Source organism: Bubalus bubalis, chromosome 22 (assembly GCF_019923935.1).
Source record: "Bubalus bubalis isolate 160015118507 breed Murrah chromosome 22, NDDB_SH_1, whole genome shotgun sequence".
Lineage (NCBI taxonomy): Eukaryota > Metazoa > Chordata > Mammalia > Artiodactyla > Bovidae > Bubalus > Bubalus bubalis.
The window spans coordinates 29702497-29729890 of record NC_059178.1 but is presented as its reverse complement, the minus strand read 5'-3'; the positions used below and the strand labels follow the sequence as shown (position 1 = coordinate 29729890).

Genomic DNA, 27394 nt, shown 5'->3' with positions numbered 1-27394 from the left:
ATGTTATAGAATAATATTTAGTGAAAAGTATGTTCATGAACACTATAATAGCCTAGAAAATGATGTATTAGGCAAGTGGAGTATAACTTATTTGTGTCATGCAAATAAAATTATATTTTTTTGAAAAATCTCAAACTTTCGCATGGGAAAAATGATTAGAAAGAAACCTGCGAAAATGTTTATGGTGGTCATGGAGTGACCAGGACAATATAAGTATTTTGTTTTCTTCTTCCTGTCTGTGTTTGGATGTATATTTAAGGGTTGTTTTTTTTTTTTTTTTTTTTTAAACTACAAAAAGTTCTTTTTAAAGAATGGTAAAAACTGTGTGGCCCAGTGGAAAAATGAAACTCATAGGAAAACATAACATGTAATGACACAGAACGTCAGTTCCTCCGGGTAGCAGTGTAGTGTCAGCCTAGAGGTTAGGGTAGCACTGTGTTTCATCCTGCCTTCCTGTAGAACTAAAGAGCAAGTGTTACCACATCCCCTGCCTGAGTGCTGCACACCCTGGTGAAATTAAACATCAAATCTCTAATAGTTTCCTGTAAATCTCTTGCACGCTCATCCACCTGTACTGTCTTAAGTTATATAACTGAACCAATGATACTGGGCTGATTAGTTTCAAATTCCTGAGAGAGCTGTTAGCCACTTAGAGTAAATATGAAGGATGTAGCTTATACTCCGTTGTTGAAAATTGACTTCAGGAGGTCATTTGCTTCATTATAACGCATTCCTTTATTAGTGTTGTATCCTATCAGTCTATATCACTTCAGAAAATTATGTCTTGTTTCTTACAAACATTAAAATTAATTTTTAAAAGATCTAAGTCTGCTGAAGAATTTATTCTTTTTCAACAGGCCTTGGAATAATGTTAAATGAATGTATTGTCTGCTCTAATTATCTAATTTAAATTACTACTTTAATAGCTTTGTTAACTCATATTTAGTGTGACCACATGAATCAATTTGGTAAAACAACCAGATAATTTACTTTAAAAATCAATTACAGAAGTTGTCTGTGTTAATTGGAGATTGGCTACTGTGTAGACAGTCATCAGTTATCACAATTAGTTGAACTGTAGAGTATTCCATTTATGATGCTTACTTAGTAGTCATTTAATTTAAACAGAGCTGAAGGACTTTAAAGATTCCTACATAGTCATTGTTTCTATTGTAAATATTCAGTACTAATTAGAAATTTGAAAAAGGGCTATAGTGCAATAAAGTTTTAGTTTCATAATAGCTAAAAATAATTTCTCTGCTGTTTTAGGAGTTGGTAATGCTTCTTTTAGAGCACAATGCTGATACTACTGTTGTTAATGGGAATGGACAGACAGCAAAGGAGGTCACTCATGACAAAGAAATCAGAAACATGCTTGAAGGTAAATATTACGGATTTTACTCTGGACAGCATTTATCTTCATTGTAGCCATGGCCCAGGATACAAGTAGAAAATGGCTTCTGAGATGCCAAAATAGATGACACTGAGCCTGTGCTCCAAAGATAGTGTAATTTGAGAGTCATCGATTGGATGTAAAACTGTATGAGAGCTTCCTCAGAGCTTTTGAATTCTTACTTTATATAACATTATGGCAAGTTTTAAAAATTCAGTCTCCAGCATAATTAAAAGTAAAAATTAGCGACATGAGAGAGTACAGCTGAAAGGCTGCAAAAGTGTGATAATGAAGGAATACAGGAGCAAAAAACAGGGAAACTAGAAGTGTGTGGTTCCTGGGAGTCATGTGATTCTGGCAAAGAGAGCTCTGGCCGCTCTGTTATCCTGAGGGCATCATTGTAACGCAAGGGCCACAGTAACTTCCTCATGGATCAGCTTCATCGCTGGATGAACTTCAAAGATTTAATTACATTTAAGAAGACATAGGAGGGATTTCTCTAAAAATAGTTTAAGACAAAAATATTTCAATGCTTACGTCAGGAAGCTTCGTTTGTTAGGATTGTTACCCAAATATCCAGGGCTTTGGCTGTAATTATCTTTGGGTAGTATTTCTGTAGGAGAGAAGGGAAGATTTCTTCTTTACTCTCTTATGAATAAAGTATTGACTTTTAAGTTGCAGTTTCACACACATCCTTTGTTTCTTTCCTTTGCAGTTCCGAGGAGGGCACGAAATGTTCCATTTGAAGGGCATTGACTTAGTAGTAGTATTTTTATCTATGTACAAAGCACAGTCTTGCTCTTTATTACTTTCCAGTTGGCCTTGAAACCTAAAATCTCCCTTGTTTCTCTAGTTATAAGATAATGTCTGCTTGTCAGACACCTTTTAGATCAGTATTTCTACTTGCTCTTGCATTTAAAATGAAGCCTTTCATTTTTAATAAAGAAATCAACACATAACATCTTCTATAACACTCGGTATTATGTGATTTTGGGGGAGATTGAACATGCTAGATGTGATCCCTGCCATTTAATAAATCGTGATCTGATTGGGAGGATGAGGTACTGTGTGTTTGTAATAAGTGTTTGAAATGACTATTCTGTCATTTTTTTGTAATAAGATGAGAACCCAGAACTGATGGTCTCCTGATGGACTGGGATACTGGGTTTGCGTGACAAGTTGACATTTCATGGGGCTAGTTGTAAAGACATGCTCTAAGCACCTGACCTCACACCCACACAACCCAGCTGTGTTAAGGGCAAGAGTTTGGTTGACTTGATGGGTTCTATGATCTATCAGCTACAGTATGATCCTGGCTGGGGAAGTGGAGGTAGAAATTGAGAGATTTTGCTCTGATTCCCTTAGCCAGGTATGATATCATTTGTGGATAACATGATAATGGGTCAGACTACATGCAGTACATCCACAACCTACCAAGACCACACACAGGGAGACCAGAAACCCTATCACAGGGTAATGCATGTAGAGATAAGGAATGTTTCACCCCAGAAGGACAGACTTTAGTAGATACAACAACCATATTCAAGTACTTCAAGGGCTGTTATATTGGAAGATGGATATTCTTATTTGAGGCTGACCAGGGCCAGTTGATAGTCTAGTTAATGGAGTGCCAGGGCCCAGTCTGGCCAGTCTTTGGGTCCAGTCTATTGTAGTAGTGGCCTGGGTTGCCTTAAAAGATGTAGTGAGCTTCCCAAACACTTCTAATCCTGGGAGAGGATAGATTACTACTTCTCAGGCACTAGAGAGGACTCCAGTACCTTCTTTATATCATTTGACTTTTTTTATTTTGAGAAATATCTAACCTATAGGAAGGTTCCAAGAATAGTACAACAAACACTTGTACATCTGCGCTTAGTCACCAGTTATTAACATTTTGCTACATCTGGTTTATATTATTTAATGTTACTTATGTACTTTTAATTTTTTTCCTACACTATAAGGGAGTAGTTTACAGACATGATACTTGAGCCCTAAATACTTCAGTATGTATGTCTTAAGAACAAGGATATTTCCTTATATAATGATCAACTTCATGAGATTTCACATCAATATCATAATATTACTGTTGTAGAGTGCACTTCAATTTGGGCTTTTCTCTTCTCATATAAATTAGATTCAGGCTATCCGTTCTTGGCGTAGGTTGTAGTTGGCATAGGATGAGGTTGTATGCTTTATACCAATGCATCGTTACAGGTACTTGATGTCCTTTTGTTCTACTATTGGTGAAATTATCTCTGATCACTAGTAGTCCACTGTAAAGGTACTTAGTACACAGTCCCACTTTTGTAATTAGTAAATAATCCTTGGGGAGAAAAACTGAGACCATGGTAAATATCCTGATTACCGACAAACTTCAAATCAGTGATTTTAGTGTTCATTGATAATTCTTGCCCGAATCACTCATTATTAGAAATTGCAAAATGGTGATTTTCTGTTGTTAATGAAGTATATTTGCTAGTTTCTCACCTGCATTTCAGGTGTACTGCTATTTAACCTACCCTGGGCATGTATGTGAGTGTCTTGTCAGGATAGAGTTAGGCTTCATGATCTTTGTGGTCTTCCCTAACTCTGAATTCTGATTGAAAAGAGCTAGTTTACAGTCATATAACATTTAAAATTTAAAGGACAAATTATTTGGGGGGTAGAGTATTGGCTTTAAAAACATTTTTGAGGTATAAAATATATACATAAAAGTACACATTAATAATGTATGGCTTGCTGTATTCACAAGGGAACATAGCCCTGTAAACAGCACCCACATCAAGAAATAGAATATTACTGGCACTCTAGAAACTTTAAGTCCCTTAAACTGGAGTACTTGTTTTTATTGGCTAGACCAACAGTCTTTTTTTCAGTGTCCAGAATGAATATAGGACAGGAACATAAGCAGAGTTTTCACTTCTGGATCCTGTTTTCCCTCATTTATGAGCCTAGACAATCTAGAGAAAAATCGTAGGGAAACATAATGACCCTTCCTTAAAGTCTGGAATGATCATTATTAAGCATTGTTTGAGTATTCAGAGACTATTTATTGGCTAAACATGCACTGTGCCAGATACTGTCATAAGTGCCTAGGATACACAGAAGAGTAAGAACAGGTACCTGACTTCAGGCATGACTGTGGGGATAAAGTGCAGCTCTGGGAAATACATGCAGTAGCAGAGGTATGTAGGGAAGGCTAGGGACTGTCCTCAAAAGCTCACAGACCGGTGGCCGTAGAACCAGTGAGAGGAAAGGCTGAAGAGCATCAATTCCAGTGAAAGAAGGCAGTACTGGGAGCCTGTGTGGAGGCTTGGCCGCCTTCTTCCAAGATGGAAAGGGAGGCGATCTGGGTGTGAAAATAAAAATGTGAGAATAGCAGATGCTGGTATATAGTAATGTTAGTTCTTTAGACAAAGCTAAACTGGTTCCAGCTATTCCGGTATTCAAGCTTTGTGTTTCCGTTAGTTGAAATGCAAGGGCATGCATAGTGTCTTGAACAACTGTTAGTGCATAGTAATTACTAACTATTAATAAATGTTCATTATTTATCAGGAAGACCTGGGAAACTTTTATATTCCTCCCCTGCAGTCTTTGCACAGGACATTATACACATATTTTAAGGGGGATTATTGCTAACCTTTCTACGAAATTGCTGCTTTTCTGGAAGCCAGAACAAAACCTAGATATAGTAGAAATGAGACCTTTTTACATATTCCACTCTCTTAGATTGCTCTCATTCCCTGCAAGTATGAGGAGCACAGACTAACGGTAAGAGCAGGTACTCTGAAACCCACCTGCCCAAGTTCAAGTCCCAGCTCCTCCATGTCCTGACTGTGACTTAGGTTAAGTTTCTGCCTCAGTTTCTTCACCTATAAAATTGGGAAAATAGTAATGCTTCAAAGAGTAGCTACACAGATTTAGTGAGTTAATATTTTTTAAGTGTTTTGAAAGGTATTTGGCATGTAGTAAATGCTATAGTATTTGTTAAGGACATAAAATATTCTTATAAAAATATGGACTTTATATATAAACCTAAATATATTTATATGGTTTGTATGTCTTAGTGGACATGAGTATGAGCAAACTCCAGGAGACAGTGAAGGACAGGGAAGCCTGGCTTGGTGCAGTCCATGGGGTTGCAAAGAGTTGGACACGACTTAGCGACTGAACAGCAACAACAACAGTGTTCCTATTAACACTGTTTCTTATTACTTTTCACATTCTAAAGTTCTGGAAGATATGAGCGCCTCTCCCCACTTAATCTGTCTTTCCAAGGCACATAAATAATAATATTTCAGCATAAAAAATAATTCATAATTATCTGTGATGGGTATTGTAGTGAGTAACATACTTAAAGACCTCTGAATTGAAAACATAAATTCATCTGAACGTGAGGGAAGTTCAGCTCTGTAATCTGAATCTGAAGCAGTGAGAATAATAATGAAGTCTCACAGCATTTGAATTACAATTCAAAACATTGTGACTTTTCTCACCACGATCCCTTTATTCTTTATACATCTCTGTGATAAATTTGCTAATAGGATCCAGCCTAGAAGTAGAGTAATATGTACTTCTCCTTTTGCAGCTGTAGAAAGGACTCAACAAAGAAAGCTTGAAGAATTACTTTTAGCAGCAGCAAGAGAAGGCAGAACAGCAGAACTTACAGCTCTGGTAAAAAAAAAAAAAAATGTGTTATTTCTTTATGCTGTGGGAAATTTTCAATCTAAAGTTGAGTTCATATCGTAGACAAACTGTGGGACCAAAATACTCAAGATCAGAGTAATAGAACAGAAGTCTTTAAATATCTAAAAACACAGTCTGGTGATACTTTAAGCAGGATTCATTTTACATGATGGTGTTTTTCTCTGATTTACTTCACTTTCTACTGAAAACCTAATGGTTAAGAATCTGGTTTTTCGAGGTAAGCATTTAATGTAAGGATAGTTTTTTTTTTTAATGATTAAGCCAATTTAAAATTGATGTGTAATGTATTGAATCCTATAAGGGAATGTCTTTCTTTAATTTTGATGAGTAATTACTTCTGAAAGGTGTGCTGTACTTCCAGAAATTAACATACAGACAAGGGACATTAGTTTTGAAATATTTATATCATGTTAGAACAGGCTGAAAACTTTACCCATTTTATTTTTTCTCCTTAGGAGACCTACTTTCCAGTTTCCATTTCCTGAAAACAGTCTCATTAGACACAAAACTCTGAATGTGTTCTAAATTCAAGACTGAAGCATGGCTGTTTACCTTAAAGTTATTTCATCTTGTTTGAAAAAGCTTCTCTGGTTTCCAAGTATGGGGCCTAAAATGTTTTTTATAAACGTTCTGAAATGGAGACTGTAAAGAATTGTTTTTAAAGGAGTCAACCGGGAACAACAAATTCAGTAGCCCTTTAACATTTACACATTTAACATTTATGGTTTTAACTCTTGTGAATGGCTGTCTCTGGTAGACCAGTTTGTAATCTGTTGTCGCAAGTGTGAATTGCAAGACTGGTGGGAGCGAGCGGATCTTCATGGAATCCCAGTGCCCCGGCTTGGTGTGTGGTGTCTGTGGTCAGGGAAGTGTGGGACCTGAGACCCCATGGCAGCTTGAGGGGAGCATGCAGGGTGATGTGGGTTCACTGCTTTTCTGAGCAGGAAGCCACTGACAGTCAAGATGCTAGGGAGCCCAGCTGTGCCCAGGCTCAGGAGCGGGAGGGTCCACCTGAATTATCGGTTATGTGGTTTTATGGAAGAAAGTCTGTCTTCGGCATATAATTCACATTGCATCTCTTCAATTGTTAATTGTTAGCTCAACCGGCCGAATCCTCCTGATGTTAACTGTTCGGATCAGTTAGGCAACACACCCTTGCACTGTGCCGCTTACCGGGCTCATAAACAATGTGCCTTAAAGCTTCTAAAAAGTGGAGCAGACCCTAATCTGAAGAACAGGAATGGTAAGCATGTTGGTGATAACCATTGATGGTCATTTTGAAGTTATAAAAAAAAAAAAAAAAGCGTTTTGTTTTAGTATACAGCCTGTGTTAAACTGTTGAATTTTGAAGTCAAGGCATTTATACAAAAGAAAAAATTTATTGATTTACTTCCCAGTTAAGACCTAAATGTTTAATAATGCCTATTTCACCTGAGGCACTAAAGATGGCTTAAAATCTGATTCCTACTCTCAAGGGGAGGAAAGTTCAGTTCAGTCGCTCAGTTGTGTCCAACTCTTTGTGACCCCATGAATCGCAGCACACCAGGCCTTCCTGTCCATCTCCAACTCCCAGAGTTCACTCAAACTCAAGTCCATTGAGTCGGTGATGCCATCCAGCCATCTCATCCTCTGTCGTCCCCTTCTCCTCCTGCCCTCAATCCTTTCCAGCATCAGGGTCTTATCCAATGAGTCAACTCTTCGCGTGAGGTGGCCAGAGTATTGGAGTTTCAGCCCCAACATCAGTCCTTCCAATGAACACCCAGGACTGGTCTCCTTTAGGATGGACTGGTTGGGTCTCCTTGCAGTCCAAGAGACTCTCAGGAGTCTTCTCCAACACCACAGTTCAAAAGCATCAATTCTTCAGCGCTCAGCTTTCTTCACAATCCAACTCTCACATCCATACATGACCACAGGAAAAACCATAGCCTTGACTAGACGGACCTTGGCAAAGTCATGTCTCTGCATTTTAATATGCTGTCTAGGTTGGTCATAACTTTCCATCCCAGGAGCAAGCGTCTTTTAATTTCCTGGCTGCAGTCACCATCTGCAGTGATTTTGGAGCCCCAGAATATAGGTTCTTATTATTTGTGGTAGTTTTGTTCTATTAATACAGTGTTGCTGGGACCTCTGAATTAATGGATACTGAACCATTGCTCATAAGGGAAATACAGAGTGAGGCTCCTATGAGCCTTTGGTCACAGCATTCCATCCACAGATCGCACGTAACCTTGTTTTAGCCTCTGTGTAAAAACACCTTGTTTAATGTACATTATTGATGATTGATGATTAACATTGAGCTCACTACCAGGAACATCGTATCTCAAGCCTGAACTGGGATCCTGTAACATGTCTTCTATGTGGAAGGCGTGTCAGAGGCTTCTTGAGCTTATGAGCACTAGACAGCACTTCACACCGTGCGTGGGGGCCAGTTTCAACAGTGAAATCACCAGAAACAAGCAAGAAAGGTGAAAAATGCGGCCCTAGGTAGACTGTGACGGGGACGCTTGTTTACAGTGTGAGAGTTGAGACAAGAGGGCAGAGCATCAGCCTTTCCACTTCAGGGAACTAAAGCATCAGAAGACTCACATTTTTTTCTCTTAAAAAAAAAAGTTTATATAATCAGCCTTCGAAGGCACCTAGTTTGTGTATGAAAAAAGGCAGTAAAATGGCAAATATACAGGGTTCATGATGGGTAGAAACATGGAGAGGTGGGCAGAAGACTCCAATTTTTTATTAATCTGGATGTGTCTGTGAATGACCAGAAAATTGCCATGAGTATTGATTGGTGATAAGTAAATTTTAACAATAGGCAAGTTTGTAAATGTGGAGTTCTCAAATAAGGAGGATAGACTTATACACCCAGGACAGTGTCGACGACAGTCGGGTAACCTTAAGAGAAGCTGCAGAGTATGTCTTGGGTATTCAGTGGAGGGACATCCCAGTAGGGCTGCTCCACATCCCCTTTTGTGGACCTGGAGGACTGGAATTTACAGTTCCTGAGAAGGGGACGACTGTAGGAGGGGCAGGTGAGCAGATGCTAAGAATTAGGGGCTCGGTTTTTAAGACATTACAATTTTAAAATACTATTATGTAATCCACATGATAGAGTTAGAAAAAGAACTTTGAGTCTAGGGGGGAGGGATCTGGGTAGAGATACAAATTTGGGGATCATGTGTAAAAGTTAGATCTAGATGGATCAAAGACATGAACATAAGAGTTAAAACCATAAAACTGTAGTACAAAATGCAGGAGAAAATTTTAGTTATCTTGGGTTTTGCAAAGATTTCTTAAATATGACACAAAAAGTATGAGTGATAAAATATTGATAAATTGGACTTTATTAAAATTAGAACATTTTCCTCTTCGATAGGCACTGTTATGAAAATGCAAGTTATTTTATGGGAGGAAATATTGGCAAAACATACACAACAATGAACCTCTATCTAGGATATATACAGAACCTTTATAACTCTAAGAGGAAGATAACCCAATTCTGAAAAGTTTCAGCCATTTCACCAAAGATACATAGATGGCAAAAATCACATTACTAAAAGATCGATATAGAGGTATAGAACTTAAAATTCATTTCCATGAAAAAAAGTGCATTCACATAAATACAGGGAGTATGTACCATGATGTTTATTTCAGCTCTATCTAAAATATTAAAAAGGTGGACATAAGCCTAACAGCTCAAATCAGCTGACGTTTGCTTTAATACTTGCAGTAATACTAAAATCGATAGAACAGGGGCTGCTTATATCAATGTGGATAAATAAAACAATGAGCAAAGAAAGGAAGTTGTAGCATAATAGATAAGCCATTATTTCAGTATTAACACCGTACTGAACATGTAAAAGCCCTTCATGGGGGACTTCCCTGGTGGTCTAGTGGCTAAGACTCTCTGTGGTCCCAATGTAGGGGGCGATCCCTGGATGGGGAATTAGACCTGCATGCCACAGCTAAGAGTCCACGTGCTGCAACTGAGACCCAGTGCAACCAAATAGACAAATAAAAAGAAAAAAAATTTTTTAAAACACTTCATGGGTACATTCCTATATAATAAAAGTGGAAACTCATGCTTGAGAATGATGATACTACCAATTTGTGTCCTCAAAAAAATGAAAACAAAATAATAAAGCTGGAAGTGGGGAAGAATCATCATGATTACCTTTGAAAGTTAGTAGCAGTTTACAGAAGGATTGAAGGGTAAACTTCTAAAAGTAATGGAAGGTGGATGCAGATACTTGGAAAGTTCAGCATGCCTGTTAAAAGATGTTAATGTGTTCTTGATAAAAGTTAAGATGGTGGTTTTTGAGAAAGTATTTTTTTCTTACCATAAGAGTAAGAAAAAAATAATTTTTAAAAAAAATTTTTTATTTTTTAAAAAATAAGAGTTTTTCTTATTCTACTACCATAAGAGTAATGTGTCTGCATAAGTGTCTGCATTTTAGGAAGTTTTAAAAATAGAGACAGAACATAAATTACTACAATACAGCCTCTGGTATTTTGGCATATTATATACCATTCGAATTTATTCTCATACCTATTTTTGAGCATTTTTTAAAGTTTCAAAGCAGGCTTCTTTTTTGTGGCCAAAATGAGGAAAATGAAGACACTGAAAAATAATCACCTCTACCCAAACATCCAAAGATTTAGGTTTTAGTCACTATTCTATGGTAGACTAGATTTTTAAAATTTTAAATGATAGATACCAACTCGAGAGTGTAAGCAAAAGAAGGATCATATATTATTAATATAAGAATACAGAGGTATCTCGCTGTATTTCAAAACAGGAAATGCTGTTCACCATCAGAGGGCATGGAATCAGGAAACAGGATGCTGTTAGGCCCCAAGGGGGCTGCCACTCATGGTATGCGTGTCTCTCTTCACTGTGTGGCCCCTCATTTCTGTCTCTTAGCAGATGAGCTCTTTTGTTTTCCGGTGTAGGTGAGGGAAGATGGCTGCCTGGCAGCTACATTCAGTGGATCATTATCCGTTAGCCTCAGTTTTAAGTGGGAGGTGGTGTGATGGCGCCCACTTGTGTTAGGTGTCCACCGTTGGTGCAGTCCATAGGAGCTGGGGTGGAGGAACAAACACAGTGGCTGGGGTCTTCCCCTGGGGGGTGTAGAAAGGGCAGGGGGTGCCCAGAGGATGGTGATAAGTATGGGCCGGCAAACACCTAAGCGAGTATTCCATTCTTTCTAGTTTATGGGTTGTAAGTAGAGTTGACATATTAAAAACCTACTTATATTAAGCATCGGCAGTTTTCCATGTTATTCTTGGAAGCATGGTCTTCATAGCTCGCCTTCTGCGTAGTATTTTGTGTGAATATAATGTGCTCCATAGCCCCAAACCTTCAGTGATAAGAACAATGATAATTTCTGTATTTTTTATGACTAAATTTTCCAAGTCTTTTAAAACAAAGATGTTTTAAGTCAAACTTGTTGGTCCTCCTCTTTGATTTCTTCTAAAACCACTAAGCTTAGGTAGCAGTTGGGGTATATCTGATTCTGTTCTCCCCTAGTGTGTCTGAGGCACGTTTATTCAACACATGCCGAGCCTCTGCTGTGGTAGTTACTGGCGACCCAAAAGTGAACAAAGTCTGTCTCCACGCTCTTGGAGCTTGTGTTCTGGTGGGAGGAGACAGACAAAGCAAAAACTACGTTCAGTGTCGGGCAGTGATGTGCGGAAAAATACAACAGGCCAAAGGGAGTAGAGGGTGAGTCAGTGAGGCTGTTGTTTTGGGAAGCAGGGAGGGAAGGGAAGGTCACTCTGAAGTGACCTTGAGCAGAGAGCCAGACCGAGGACGGGAGGGAGCCCTGGTGAGGGATTCAAGCAGAAGAGCAGTGAAAGCAGAGGAGAGGCCAGTGTGAAAGCTCAGGGTAGGCGGGCACTTGGCATATTTGAGGAAGAGAGCTGCCTGGGTGCCTAGAAGGTGCTCATCAGGGAGAGTGGTACCTCCAGACAATAGCCAGAGGCTCAGCCCTGCTGGCCAGTGTGGAGGGTTTTGAGCAGAAAAGGTGATGTGAGCATGTACTTAGGATGTGAGACCCTCAACTTGCTAATCACTTGCCTCTGAAGCCTTCATCAAAGCGTCCATCCCTTCCTCTTCCATTGCTCTGTTACCCCTTTCTCATCCACCTGAAGCACTGACTGTGTGTTCTCTGTACTCACTCATTGCCTCATCTCTCACCTTCCTTCACCAGTGTAGCACTTTTAATGTTTGTTTGTCTAAGGTTTTATTAGCTGGTAATCTTTCCCCGTACTATTCTTTGTTGAGGATTTTCCTTGACAGTCTTTCCTCAATTGTTTTTCCAAATGGCTTTAATTTTCTTAGGTTCTTAGTAAAAATGCTGTTGGCCCCTAATTGAGATTGCATTCTTTGTAAATTAATTTGAGGCGTGTTGACATTTGTATTTGGTTTTCCCATTAAGGGCCAAGTCTGTATCATGCAAAAATTTAAAAACAGGATCATTCCTGTTTTTTACTTTATTTTGTTGTGGTTGATAAAAGGTGGTGCAATTCTGAAATAGCTGGTTATGGTGCCCAACCAGGAAAGAAAGCTATTTCATTCAGTTCAAAAAACATTTTATTAAATTCTCATGATGTGCTAGGTACTGTGGACATTGAATCCGGAAATGAGGGCTCTGTATGGGATTTCAACTGGTTGGCATGAGTTCAGAATTTATTTTTGGTGTTAGGACAGAATTCTGTGAAAGAAATCACATTGTCTTTCTCTCTACCTAAAGGAATAGTTTCTCAAAAGTGCTCTGTAGATGGAATAAAAATAACAAGTTGCCAGAGCTTTTCAGAAGACATCCTCGTATGTGCTGGCTAGAAAACCTAAAGTGATTATCAGTTGCTCAGTTAACATTTTAAAAAGTTTTTTCTCAAGAAAGTAATCTGTGGCCAGTCTAAGTTTTATCCATCAGCAGTCTGATAAATCTACCTCAAAAATAAATCTCAAACCCAGGTACTTTTCTCCATACCTACTGATGTCTCCATTTTGCTACTAACTCTCTAGTTCAAGCCACCAGTATCTCTTTTTTAAAATCAGTCTTTATTGTAGTATGGTTGATCTGTAATGTTTTAGTTTCTGCTGTACAGCAAAGTGAATCAGGTATACATACCCATATATCAACTCATTTTTAGATTCTTTTATCATATAGGTCACTACAGAGTATTGTGTAGAGTTCCCTGTGCTCTACAGTAGATTATTAGTTATCTATCTCTAGCAATGTGAGTATGTCAATCCCAGTCCCCCAGTGTACCCGCCCTGAGCACCGAAGAATTGATGCTTTTGAGCTGTGGTGTTGGAAAAGACTCTTGAGAGTCCCTTGGGCTGCAAGGACATCCAACCAGTCCATTCTGAAGGAGATCAGTCTTGGGTGTTCTTTGGAAGGAATGATGCTAAAGCTAAAACTCCAGTACTTTGGTCACCTCATGCAAAGAGTTGACTCATTGGAAAAGACTCTGATGCTGGGAGGGATTGGGGGCAGGAGGAGAAGGGGACGACAGAGGATGAGATGGCTGGATGGCATCACCGACTCGATGGATGTGAGTTTGAGTGAACTCCGGGAGATGGTGATGGACAGGGAGGCCTGGTGTGCTGCAGTTCATGGGGTTGCAGAGAAGTCAGACACGACTGAGCAACTGAACTGAACTGGTGACCATAAATTTGTTTTCTATACCTGTGACTATTTCTGTTTTATAAGTTCATTTGTACCATTTTTTTTTTAAATTTCACATATAAACAACGTCATATAATTTTTGTCTTTGACTTATTTCACTCAGTATGACAATCTCTAGGACCATCCATGTCACTGCAAAGGGCATTATTTCATTCTTTATTTGTGGCTGAGTAGTATATGTACCACATCTTTATCCATTCCTCTGTGGATGGACATTTAGGTTGCTTCCATGTCCTGGCTGTTGTAACTAGGGCTGCAGTGGACACTGGGGTGCGTTTATCTTTTTGAGTTATGGGTTTTATCCAGATACATGCCCAGGAGTGGGATTGCTGGATCACGTGGTAGGTCTGTTTTTAGTTTTTTAAGGAACCTCCATATTGTTCTCCATAGTGACTGCACAAACATATATTCTCACCAACAGTGTAGGATGGTTCCTTTTTCTCTATACCCTCTCCAGCATTTATTGTTTGTAGATTTTTGATGGTGATGGCCATTCTGACCAGTGTGAGATGATTTCTTATAGTTTTCATTTTCATTTCTCTGATTTTAAGCATCTTTTCATGTACCTCTTGGCCTGTGAGAAATGTCTATTTAGATCTTCCACCCATTAAAAAAATTTTTTTTTATGTTGAGCTGCATGAGCTGTTTGTATGTGACTAGTATCTTTCACCTGGACTTTTGCTTTGTAACTTGTATCCTTGCTTTTCTCTTGCCCACATTTACAAGCTTTTCCCACACAGGCACTGTAGTGATCTTTTTTTTTTTTTTTAATTTTTATTACAGAAATCATCAGAGCTTAAAAAATACTATAATTGATGTACAAATTATCCTCTCTCAGGCATTATCAATAAACCACTCAGCAGATGTCATATTATTTTGTGTATAAATACTTAAATTCTTTTTTACAAGATATGGTCTCCTTTAAAAAAAAATAATGTGATAGTTGCACAACTCTGTGAATATACTAAAAACCATTGAATTGTACACTCTAAGTGAGTGAATTATATGGTGTGTGAATTCTCTCAATAGAGCTATTAAATAGCCACAATGGCACTATCCTGTTAATAATTTTATAATTTCTCAAAAATCATCAAATAGCTAAAGTCCACATTTCCCCAGATATTCTTGAAAAGTTCTTTTAACACACTTTGACAGAGTTTGAAACATAAGTCAGATCATGTTATTCTTTTAGCGAAAACCTTTCTGTGGCTTTCCATCATATTTAGGCTAAAACCCAGACTCCTTGTACTGGTTCACAAAGGTCTGACCTACCAGCAAGCCCTCACAGGATGTGACTTCTCGCGCCCTCTGTCTCTCTTGCCCACCTAACTGTTCCTACCAGCAAGCCCTCGCAGGATGTGACTTCTCGCGCCCTCTGCCTCTCTCTTGCCCACCTAACTGTTCCTACCAGCAAGCCCTCGCAGGATGTGACTTCTCGCACCCTCTGCCTCTCTCTTGCCCACCTAACTGTTCCTACCTCAGGGCCTTTGCATCAGTTGTTGCCTCTGTTTGCAGGGCCTCTCCCCTGGTTTCTCATGAGGCTGGACCCCTTCAGTTTAAACATCCTCCCTCAGAAGGACTTTCCCCATCACTCTTCTAGTCTCCAATCTGAAGTGGCATCTCAGTCATTCTTTTTCAGAACATTCACTTAAAAATGTTGGCATAGTGTGGGTGGTGGTGGTTTAGTTGCTGAGTTTTGTCTGACTCTTTGCAACCCAATGAACTGCAGCATGCCAGGCTCCTCTAACCTTCACTATCTTCGGGAGTTTGCTCAAACTCATATTCATTGAGTCAGTGATGCCATCCAACCATCTCATCCTCCATGGCCTCCTCCTCCTCCTGCCCTCAGTCTTTCCCAGTATCAGTCTTTCCAATGAGTTGGCTCTTCGCATCAGGTGGCCAAAGTATTGGAGCTTCAGCATCAGTCCTTCCAATGAATAGTGACGATTGATTTCCTTGAGGATTGATTGGTTTGATCTCCTTGCTGTCCAAGGGACTCTCAAGAGTCTTCTCTAGCACCAGAGTTCAAAAGCATCAGCTCTTCGGCCCTTAGCCTTCTTTATGGTCCAACTCTCACAGCCATACTTGACACCTGGAAAAACCATAGCTTTGAGTTTACAGAACTTTGTCAGCAAAGTGATGTCTCTGCTTTTTAGTATGTTGTCTGGGTTTGTCATAGTTTGGGTTATTATTTGCTGTATCCCGTTTTATTGTCTGTCTTTCCCTTTTTCTATATCACTCCCCCCCCCCAATTTTTTTTCTGTCTTGTTCACTACTGAATCCCCAGTGCCTGGAATATTGTAATATAATAGACCCATTAGACAATTTTACCGGAGAAGGTGATGGCACCCCACTTCAGCTCTTGCCTGGAAAATCCCATGCATGGAGGAGCCTGGTGGGCTGCAGTCCATGGGGTCATGAAGAGTCAGACACAACTGAGTGACTTCCCTTTCACTTTTCACTTTCCTGCATTGGGGAAGGAAATGGCAACCCACTCCAGTGTTCTTGCCTGGAGAATCCCAGGGACGGGGGAGCCTGGTGGGTTGCCGTCTTTGGGGTCACACGGAGTCAGACACGACTGAAATGACTTAGCAGCAGCAGACAATTTTACAAAAAATTGTTCTTCACATACCAGGTGATTGGTATTTAGAAAAAGTTTATTTGATAGAATGTGTCACTTCCTGTGTAAATAGAGTTCCCGTCTGATAGGTTATTTCTTCAAAGACCTGGGTTTTGTTTTTTTTTTTTTTGTAAATATCTTTTGTTTCTCTGGGCTTCCCTTGTGGCTCAGATGGTAAAGGATTTGCCTGCAATGCAGGAGACACAGGTTCAGTCCCTGGTTGGGGACGATCCCCTGGACAGGAATAGCTACCCACTTACAGTATTCTTGCCTGGAGAATTCCGTGGACAGAGCAGCCTGGTGAGTTACAGTCCGTGGGGTCGCAAAGAGTTGGATTCCACTTTCACTTTTGTTTCTCTAGGATTTGGAAACTCTTGAGGGTATGAGATGATTGTTTTGCATCCTTCACATAGTACTCTGCTCACTTCAGAATTCATTAAATAATTTACACACAAATTCTGTTTTTGTCATTTGGCAAAACACAGAGTGCTTGTGTGTGTAAGCTTGAGAAGGTTACCATGGCACCTTGCTGGTTTCATTCTCTGTGATCCCTTTTTCCTTTTGTCCTCAGTTATGGACCATCACAGACTTAGTCTGTGTGTTGTCTCTGCCACCTGTTCTCCAGCAAGATAGCTTAAGAGCAGCTGTGATGAGCTGAATAATGCTCCCCCAGTGATGTGGTTAGTTGAGTATCTGGAGATAGCGAGAGAATCCTGAATTCTCCAGATAGGCCCAGTGTAATCACGAGGGTCCTTCCTTTTGGGGAGGAGGCAGGAGAAGGCAATGGCACCCCACTCCAGTACTCTTGCCTGGAAAATCCCATGGACGGAGGAGCCTGGTGGGCTGCAGTCCATGGGGTCTCGAGGAGTCAGACACGACTGAGTGACGTCACTTTCACTTTTCACTTTCCTGCATTGGAGAAGGAAATGGCAACCCACTCCAGTGTTCTTGCCTGGAGAATCCCAGGGACGGCGGAGCCTGGTGGGCTGCCATCTATGGGGTCGCACAGAGTCGGACACGAGTGAAGTGGCTTAGCAACAGCAGCAGCAGCAGGAGGATCAGAATATTGAGAGAGAAAAAAATGTAAACAGAGGTTGGAATGATGCACTTTGAAGATGGAGGGAGGGACCACAAATCAAGGGATGTAGGCGACCTCTGGAAAAGGCAAAGAAAGAGATGTCTTTCTTTGCCAAGAGTCTCCAGAGGATGGCAGCCCCACCAGCAACCTGGTTACTGGCCCAGTGAAACTTGAGTGTGGCTTCATGACCTCCCCAGCTGTATGGGAATCATTTGTATTGTTTTAACCCACAACATGTGTGCTAAGTTGCTTCGGTCTTGTCTGACTCTGTGTGACCCTACGGACTGTAGCCCGCCAGGCTCCTCTGTCCATGGGATTCTCCAGGCAAGAATATTGGAGTGGGTTGCTGTGCCCTCCCCCAGGGAATCTTCCCACCCAGAGATCGAACCCATGTCTCTTATGTCTCCTGCATTGCAGGGGTAATTTATTACAACAGCAATAGGAAACTGATGGATTGACTTTCAGCAAGAAAGCCTGAATAATCACAGAACTTATCCAGAGTGTTCAGAATTTAGTTTGATTTGCTGGCTTAATAGTTACTGAAAAAGAGGCTGTAAAGAATTGAGAAGGCAACTTCAGGTAGGTGATTTGGGTCGTAGTTGAGGGAATAGGAAATATTATTACGTGCTGTCTTAGCATCAGTTTTATAGTAGAATTAAGCTCTTGATGGCTTGCTTTCTTGTATTTTACACAGATCAGAAGCCTCTTGATCTTGCCCAGGGTGCTGAAATGAAACATGTTCTTGTTGGTAATAAGGTATGTGGTAATGGATTGCATTTGTATATGTAGGAAAAAAATTTGAGTTCTTGAAACACACAGATATGCTTTTAATGAAAACATGTGTTTTTTTAATAGATCGTACACAAAGCTTTGAAACGATATGAAGGTCCTCTCTGGAAGGTAGGTTGGAATGTGTTTTTAATTATAATACCTGGAAAAAAGATTTCTTAGGTGATCCCTTGTTAAAATTTGTTGTCATTATTTTCTGAAGTATGTGATTTAGTAATTATTTGATCTTATGATGTAAACCATTATTATACTGCTGGACTTGATTAGGCATCCGGTGATTGTAGCAATTTACCATCTCTTGTGTTGGTCTGACACTGTTAGGTGGCCAGGTTTGTACAGAGCAGAGTGGAGGGATGTTTTTTTCTTAAGCATAGGATTACACTATCATTTTTGTTATGAACATTGACCTTAGAAGACTCAGGAGGAATTTAATATTTAAATTGTCACAGAACACACATGTAAAATCTTTCTGGTTATAAACATTTCTTTGTGTTTTAGAGTTCAGTTATTTTCTAGAATTAACTATCTTGGAGCACGTCGTTTCTTCTAAATTTGAAAGTTCTCCTTCTATATATTTATGTACATGTCTGTTTGTAGTGTATAAAATTTAGGATAATTTTCCTTTTTTAGAAGCTCTTTCAGAACTTTGAGGAAATTGTCTTTGAAGCCCACAACTGACACATTTCCCTATAAATATCCTAGTACAGTATTGTCAGAACTATAAACTGTGTTCATTGTTGATCTTACCAATATGGCATTGCTTGTGTTCCTGTCACTCGGTAGGGTATGTTTTCATTTCTGCACTCAGTTTCTAGGTAACGTTTGATCATTTTTGAGTGTGCAGTGGTACTGTCAAGATGAAAGGCTCAGATAGAACTATCATAACTTAATTACCTTTTATCAGTCAAGCATTTGAATCTAGATGTATCAGCTTGGAAAAATCTTTGTTATTTTTCCCTTAGAGTTCAAGGTTTTTTGGCTGGAGGTTATTCTGGGTAGTGTTAGAACATGGAGTCCTCTCATGGTATAGGAAACAGTAAGTATTATGATCTTTAATACTTCTTGAGTTTCAGCATCTACATTTTGAATGATTAAAACTTTTCACTGATCTCTTTTCCTTTTGCCCTGATAATTTATTTTGAAGGCCCGATGCAGTCCATAATACTTATCGCCAGGGATGCAAGCACCTAACTCAAGCAGTCTGCACGGTAGGATGACACACGCATCTTTTACTTAAACTGTGAACTCAGTCCTGCAAGTGATTGCGCTCAGTCAGTGGAATAAGCCGCTTTGTAAAATCTTGGGGTGGAAAGCATGTGTGCGGTTTGGCCCTCCCTATTTGTGACTTAATTCCAGAAAGTTCCAAAAAGCAAAACTTGAATTTGCCATGTACCAGCAACTATTTACATAGCGTTTGCATTATAATACGTATTATAAATACTCTGGAGATGATTTAAAGCAAGCCAGAGTTGCATGCAGATACTATGCTATTTTATATAAGGGCCTTGAGCTTCTGTAGATTTTGGTATTCTACTTGTATATCTGTCGCCCACATATACAGAGGGATGACTGCATATGTTTTTACTTGAGAACAAGTAAAGTGGAATTCCATTTAAAAACTATAATCAGCTTTTTCAAAAAGTCTGTGTATTGTGGGATAAGAGAAGCATGATCCAAAAACATTTATACAGAAGGTTTACCATTTTGTATGTGTATATATTAACACATGTGTATGCATGTAGGTATCTATATATGTGCATGTACGTGTGTCTTTGAACGTGGGTACATCTGGATAATGAAAATTTTTCTGGTGGTAAAATTTAAAGCCTGTATCAAAATCAGGGTGTTTAGGTTCTCCATAATCCCATCTGGCTGTTTTACCAGCCAGGAGAAAAGAGTTTTTCCTCCATGGAGATTAGTCTAAGACTGGAGCCTGGACACACTTGTTTGCTTGCTGCTTCATTTTCTTTAGGGTTGTCAGCATGCCACAGTGGTGCACCCTTTTTTTAAAGCATAGGACTCAGGATCTCCCAGGCAGTCCAGAGGCTAAGACTCTGCAGTTCCAGTACTTTCACTGCACTGGGTGTGGGTTCGATCCCTGGTCGGGTAACTAAGATCCCACGTACTGCCCAGCTAAAAGTAAACTGATAGCACCATTTAAAAACAAAAACAACAAAAACCCCAGCACCCAGCTCTCTATGTGAACACTCCTGGGGGAGCAGCAGCACCACCCTGGAAAGGTCACAGGCCCAGTCACCTGCCTCTGCAGTCCAGCCTCCTTACACGCCTGGCCCCTCAGTGTCCTCCACCTCTTGCTCCCTTGCATCGGACCGGAGGGCCAGGGAAGTGCTGTCTAGTCTCAGCCATCTAAACGTCTCTTTTGTTGGTGCCTCCCAGCCATTCTCATCTGTTCCGGCTCTTGATTCATTTACTGAACTCAAAGGTTTTTCTTCAATTGGGTTCTTTCTCTTTCTTTTTTTGGTGGTGGTTCGTTCTCATTCTTGTCTACCTTAAAACAAAAAATGACAGAAGTTGTTCCCTTGATCCTTTTAAAATTTCCTGATCTTTAATTTCTTTAGAATTGCTTAGATCCTGCTATGTTACACTTCACCTTGTTTATAGTTTTTGCTTCTTCTGTAAACATCTGCTTAAAGCCTGCATTTATGAACCCATATGGATCCATTGAAGGTAATGGGCATTAGGTGAGGGACGACTATGAGGCAGGCTCTGTTTACATTCTAGACTCTAAAGGTAGATGCTTAGGTTATTGATTTGAGACCTTTTTTCTTTGCTAATATAGATGTTTACATCTATAAATTTCTTTTTTTAAAAATTATAGTAAAATACACATAATGTAAAGCTTACCTTCTTATTTCAGTAGTGTTAACTCTGGGCTTCCCTGGTAGCTCAGCTGATAAAGAATCCGCCTGCAATGTGGGAGACCTGGGTTCAATCCCTGGATTGGGAAGATCTCCTGGAGGAGGGCATGGCAACCCACTCCAGTAGCAATCCACTGTCTGGAGAATCCCCATGGACAGAGGCGCCTGGCGAGCTACAGTCCATGGGGTTGCAAAGAGTGGGACACGACTGAGTGACTCAGCAGCAGCAGCAGTGTTAACTGTATTCACTTTGTTGTCCAGCACATCTCTAGAACTTTCTCATCTTGCAGAACTGAAACTTGATACACATGCAAGAGCACCTCTCTATTTCCCATACCCCCACCCCCGGCAACCACCATTCTAGTTTCTGTTTCTATGCTTTGACTACTTTAGATATCTCACCTGAGTGGAATTATACAGTAATTGTCAGGTTTATTTCACTTAGCATCATGTCCTCAAGGGTCATCCATGTTATAGCATGTGACAAGATTTCTTTTCTTAAGGCTGAATAATATTCCACTGTTATGTATAGACCACATTATCTTTATCTGTTCCTCTATTAATGGATGTTTGAATTGTTTCCACCTTTTGGCTGTTGTGAATAATGCTGCTATAAACATGAGTGTGAAAATGTCTCATCAAGTGCTTTCATTTCTTTTGGATGTAAACCTCTGTGGAATTGGTGGGTCATGTGGTGATTCTATTTTTAATTTTTTAAGGAACTTCTGTACTGTTTTCCATAGCACCTGCGCCATTTTACATTCGTATCAACACTGCTCCACTTTCTCCACATCCTCACTGCAACACTTATTTCAGAGGGTTTTGTTTGTTTCTTTGCCATTCTAGTAGGTATGAAATGGCATCTAACTATAGTTTGATTTTCATTGCCTTGATTATTAGTGATATTGACCATCTTTTCATGTACTTATTGACCACTTGTATATTGTCTTTGGAGAAATGCCCGTTTAATTCTCTTGCCCATTTTTTAATCAGGCTTTTTTTTTTTTACTTGTTGGTGTTGAGTTGTAGGAGTTCTTTGTATATTCCAGACATTATCTCCTTATCAGAAACATTTTTTTTTTAATATTTATTTTTTTTTATTTGCAATATTTTCTCCAATTTCATAGGTTGTCTTTTCACTCTCCTAATAATGTTCTTTGCATAGACGTTTTCATTTTTTGTGTAGTCTAATTTATGTTTTTTTTCTTTTGTCACTTGGACTGTTGGTATCACATCCAGGAAACCACTTCTAAGTCCAGGGCCATGAAACTTTCTTCCCATGTTTTCTTACAAGGATTTTATAGTTTTAGCTCTGACATTGAGGCATCTGTTTCTCCTGAGGCATTTCTCCTTGGCTTGTAGGTGGCAGCCTTCTTGCTGTGTCCTCACATGGCTTTTTCTCTGTGTGCAGGCATCCCTGCTTCCTCTTTCTCTCCTTCTAAGGACATCAGTCATACTGGACTAGGATCCCACCCTTATGATCTCATTTCACCTTAATTACCCCTTTTAAAACCTTATAAAAGCCCTATCTCCAAATGTAGTTTCACTGGGGATTAGGGCTTCAACATATAAAGCCCTTAATCTGGTTGAATAAATTCTTTTTCCTTTCCTAGTTAACTGAGAGTCCTCATTATGAAAATCTGTTGAACTTTTATTAAATGCTTTTTCCCATATTATCAAAATGCTCATATAGTTGTACTCATTTTGTTAATATGATTATATTGATAGACTTTAGGGTGTTAAAATCAATCTTACACTTCTGGGACAAATCTCAGGAGGTTGTGATATATTACCATTTTAATATATTGTTCATAAATACTTTGTTAAGAATTTTTGCTTTTTTGTTTATGATGGATATTGGTTTATATTTCTCCTGTGGTGTTTGTATTTCTCCAGTGGTATTATCTGGTCTCACATAATGAACTGGAAAATATTCCTTTTCAGTTTTCTAGAAGAGTTTGTATAGGATTAGGTTACTGATTCCTTAAACACTTGCTAGAATTTGCCTGTGCATTCACATGGGCCAGGGTGTGTGTGTGTGTGAGTGAGAGAGAGAGAGAGAGGATTGTCATTACAAATTTGACTTGTTCCTTTGCTATAGGGTATTCATATTTTCCATTTCTTCTTGGCTTGGTGTTTGTTATTTTTGTCTTTCAAGGAATTTGTCCATTTTCCTTTGGCTATAAAACTTAGGGTAATATTTCCTTGTGTTTTTAATGTCTGTGTGATAGGTAATGTTGTACACCCTTTTGCTTTTTATATTGGTAATTTATGTCTTCTCTTTTTTTCAAAGATCAATCTGCCTAGCACTTTGTCACTTTTATTTTCGAAGTGATTGATTTCATTGAAATTTTTCTTATGATTTCATTCTCTTGATTTCATTGGAATTTTTCTCAGGCTTTTGCTATTTCATTGATTTTTGTTCGTTTCAAAGAATTTCTCCATGTTTTGGGCTTAATTTGCTCTATTTTATAGTTTCTTAAGGTTGTAGGTTAGATTATTCAAATTACTATACAATTCAAAATATATTCTAATTCCTGTTGTGATTTCTTCTTTGAACCAATGGATGTTTAGGAGTGTGTTGTTAAATTTCCAAATAATTGGAGTTTTCATGATTGTGTTTTTAATTTATAATTTCATTTTGGTCATTGCACATTTTCTATATGATTTCCATCTTGTCAAATTTATTGAGACTTGCTTGATGACTCTACATATGGATTATTGTGGAGAATGCACTAGAGAATAACGTGTATTTTGCTCATGTTGGCATGTCCTGTAAACATTCAGTCATGATGGTTGATAGTGCTGTTTAGATCTTTGGTGTCTTGCTGACTTTTTTTTCATTGTGTCAGTTGCTGAGAGAATGGTGTTTAAACTCCAGATATATTTGTAGCATTATTTTTTCTGTTATTGTTCACATGCATATTTGTGATTGTTTTCTTCTTGATTAATTGACCCTTTTATCATATTCTGGTGGCCATCTTTATCTCCTATAATAATGTATTTTGTTTTGAAATCTATTCTGTTTGATATTAATATAACCTTTCAGCCCTTCTTATGGTTATTGTTTACATAGTATCTCTTTTTGTATCTACTTTCCACCTACTATATCTTTATTTTATTTTCTGTCTCTTGTAGATAGTATATGTTTGGTCTTGTTAACCATTCTGACATTTTTTGCCTTTTAATAGAATTTCTTTTGAGATTGTGGTCCATTTTTTTGGATTGTATCACTAAAGTTAAGTTCTAGAGATCCTGGATCCTATTATTTTTCTCCATTGAAGGTTATTTCCATTGTTTCAGGTCATTTTCGTGGCTAGGTTTGATTGTAAACTGTTTCTCATGCAGTGGCTCTGGTCTGCATTCAGCTAGGCGGTATCTCAGCGACTGCTCGGAATCTATTTTCTGTGCATCAGTAAGAGATGTGAACAGAGTTGGGGAATCCCGTCTCTCTCTTTCCTTTGGAGGACTCCCCTACTGTCGCTGGTGTTCATGGCTGCCCAGCTTTGCTTTCTTAATTTCCAAGGACAGACTGTTACCCAAGTACGCCCTCGCTGCTGTTGTGTCTCCCCCAGGACTGTGCTGCCTCAGTGAACAGTCTTGGGGATTGGAAGTGTTAGTTGCTCAGTTGTGTCCGACTCTTTGCTACCCTGTGGACTGTAGCCCACCAGACTCCTCTGTCCATGGGACTCTCCAGGCCAGAATACTGGAGTGGGTTGCCATTCCCTTCTCCAGAGTATCTTCTCAACCCAGGGATTGAATCTGGGTCTCCTGCATTGCAGGCGGATTCTTTACCGTCTGAGCCACTTGGGAAGCTGAACTTGGTCGCAAGGTGACATGCTCTCCCATCGAGTCGGCCAGCCCTTGTTCAGACTCCAGCTCTTCCTTTTCTACTCCTCACGCTTTTACACGCAGTTCATTCTCCATACTCACATCAAACAAAAGGTTCAGGAGAGTGGCATGAATAAGAAACTGGAGCTCTGGTATCTGAAGGACTTTATAGCCCAAGTGCATGCTATGCTAAATATTTAATAGGATGAGGGAAAAACTATATACCTAGTGTATATTATTAGTATTTACTTTGAGTAATGAAGCATATGAAAGCCAGACTTGACATAAATAAGCTACAGTGCATTTGATACTCCCAACGTTATCACTTTTTCCTCAGTATTTTAAGTGTTTACTTGGGTATTATTGTCATGTTAATAGTGTTGGTTTTATGTGTAGATCATTTGAGGGTTCTGTTTTATGGGCATGAATGGTATTGTCTTACTGACTTCTTTTTATCCAAGGTAAAATCCACTGATAGCTGCCTCTTCTTTATTAAATGCTTCGATGACACTGTTCATAGCTTCAGGGTTCCCAAGAACAGCCTTCAGCAGACAAGAGAGGTAATTTTATGAATTTGTCTTTCATAAAACAACATTTAAGGACATAAAGAATATCAAATAGGCTCAATATTAACATCTACCCTCTTGTTGATTATGCCTTTTTAATGGGAGTGATGATATAAAACTTTTGAAATTTGGCTTATGAATTAATTCCTTATCAACATGTACCTGCAGGTATTTTCTCTTCTTTTAAGATTTTGCTTCTGTGAAAGTTAGGGGCCCTTAGTGGTTTTAGGAAAAAGCCTAAATGATTATTCATTCTGCCACTGAATTTATAGGCGAGGTAAGATTGAAGTGCCCTCTTAACGGTCCTGCAGCTGGCCAGTGACAGAGCCTGGCTCCAGCCCAGGTGTTCTGCTTTATTACACTGTAGACTCAGCTTCTCTCTGTGGTAATTTGAATGATAGCAGCAAGCAAGAAAATTGGGATTGATGTGACAAAAATTCATTGTCTGCATATTCCTTTAGATCAAGGCAGTATTGTAAACTTACCTTGTTTTTTATAAATTATGTAAGGGGTTAAAAGCATTTGTTTTCCAGGGGCTTCCCTAAGTAGTGGGCTTCCCTGATAGCTCAGGTGGTAAAGAATCTGCCTGTAGTGCAGGAGACCCTGGTTCGATTTCTAGGCCCAGAAGATCCGCTGGAAAAGGGATAGGCTGCCCACTCCAGTATTGTTGGGCTTCCCTTGTGGCTTAGCTGGTAAAGAATCCGCCTGCAATGTGGGAGGCCTGGGTTCAGTCCCTGGGTTGGGAATATCTCCTGGAGAAAGGAACAGCTACCCACTCCAGTATTCTGGCCTGGAGAATTCCATGGACTGTATAGTCCATGAGGTTGCAAAGAGTCAGACATGACTGAGCAACTTTCACTTTTCCCTAAGTAGTATAGTGTATAATAATCTGCTTACCAATGCAGGGGACATGGGTTTGATCCGTGGTCTAGGAAGATCCTGGAGAAGGCGATGGCACCCCACTCCAGTACTCTCGCCTGGAGAATCCCATGGACAGAGGAGCCTGGTAGGCTGCAGTCCATGGGGTCGCTAAGAGTCAGACACGACTGAGCGACTTCACTTTCACTTTTCACTTTCATGCATTGGAGAAGAAATGGCAACCCACTCCAGTGTTCTTGCCTGGAGAATCCCAGGGACGTCGGGGCCTGGTGGGCTGCCGTCTATGGGGTCACACAGAGTCGGACATGACTGAAGCGACTTAGCAGCAGCAGCTAGGAAGATCCTATGTAACACCTACTGAGCCTGTGCTCTAGAGCCCAGGAGCCTTAGCTACTGAGCCCATGTGCCCTAGAGCCTGTGCTCTGCAACAAGAGAAGCCACCACAAGGAGAAGCCCTCACACAACTGGAGAGTAGCCCCCGCTCTCAGCTGCTAGAGAAAAAGCCTGTGCAGCCAAAAATAAATATTTAAAATAAAAATTTTTCTAAAGATGTGTTTCCAGAATGATTAACTTTTGCCTTGCAGAGAACATTAAACAATCCGAACCATGTCTGTCCTAACGTTTCATAAAAGGGTAAGACTTCATCCTGAGAAATGCTGTGAGAAATGAGGTAGAAGTTAGTAGGTATTTTTAGGGCAAACATTTATATTTTTGTAAATCACTGATTTTTTAAAAACAGTAAAGCCATGAAATTAAAAGACGCTTACTCCTTGGAAGAAAAGTTATGACCAACCTAGATAGCATATTGAAAAGCAGAGACATTACTTTGCCAACAAAGGTCCATCTAGTCAAGCCTATGGTTTTTCCTGTGGTCATGTATGGATGTGGGAGTTGGACTGTGAAGAAAGCTGAGTGCCGAAGAATTGATGCTTTTGAACTGTGGTGCTGGAGAAGACTCTGG

General features: G+C 39.5%; 1 protein-coding gene across 3 annotated transcripts in view; it reads left to right on the top strand.

The window, feature by feature from the left end:
- Positions 1 to 27394, top strand: part of OSBPL1A (oxysterol binding protein like 1A) — a 228221-nt gene that overhangs the window by 43278 nt on the left and 157549 nt on the right. For all 3 annotated transcript variants that reach the window (XM_025273327.3, XM_044934859.1, XM_025273328.2), the window contains exons 6-13: positions 1270 to 1381; positions 5982 to 6067; positions 7199 to 7343; positions 18184 to 18245; positions 18345 to 18389; positions 19241 to 19314; positions 19423 to 19486; positions 25450 to 25548. In XM_025273327.3, the coding sequence (XP_025129112.2) occupies positions 1270 to 1381; positions 5982 to 6067; positions 7199 to 7343; positions 18184 to 18245; positions 18345 to 18389; positions 19241 to 19314; positions 19423 to 19486; positions 25450 to 25548 (687 nt within the window). The remainder of the gene's footprint in view (positions 1 to 1269; positions 1382 to 5981; positions 6068 to 7198; positions 7344 to 18183; positions 18246 to 18344; positions 18390 to 19240; positions 19315 to 19422; positions 19487 to 25449; positions 25549 to 27394) is intronic.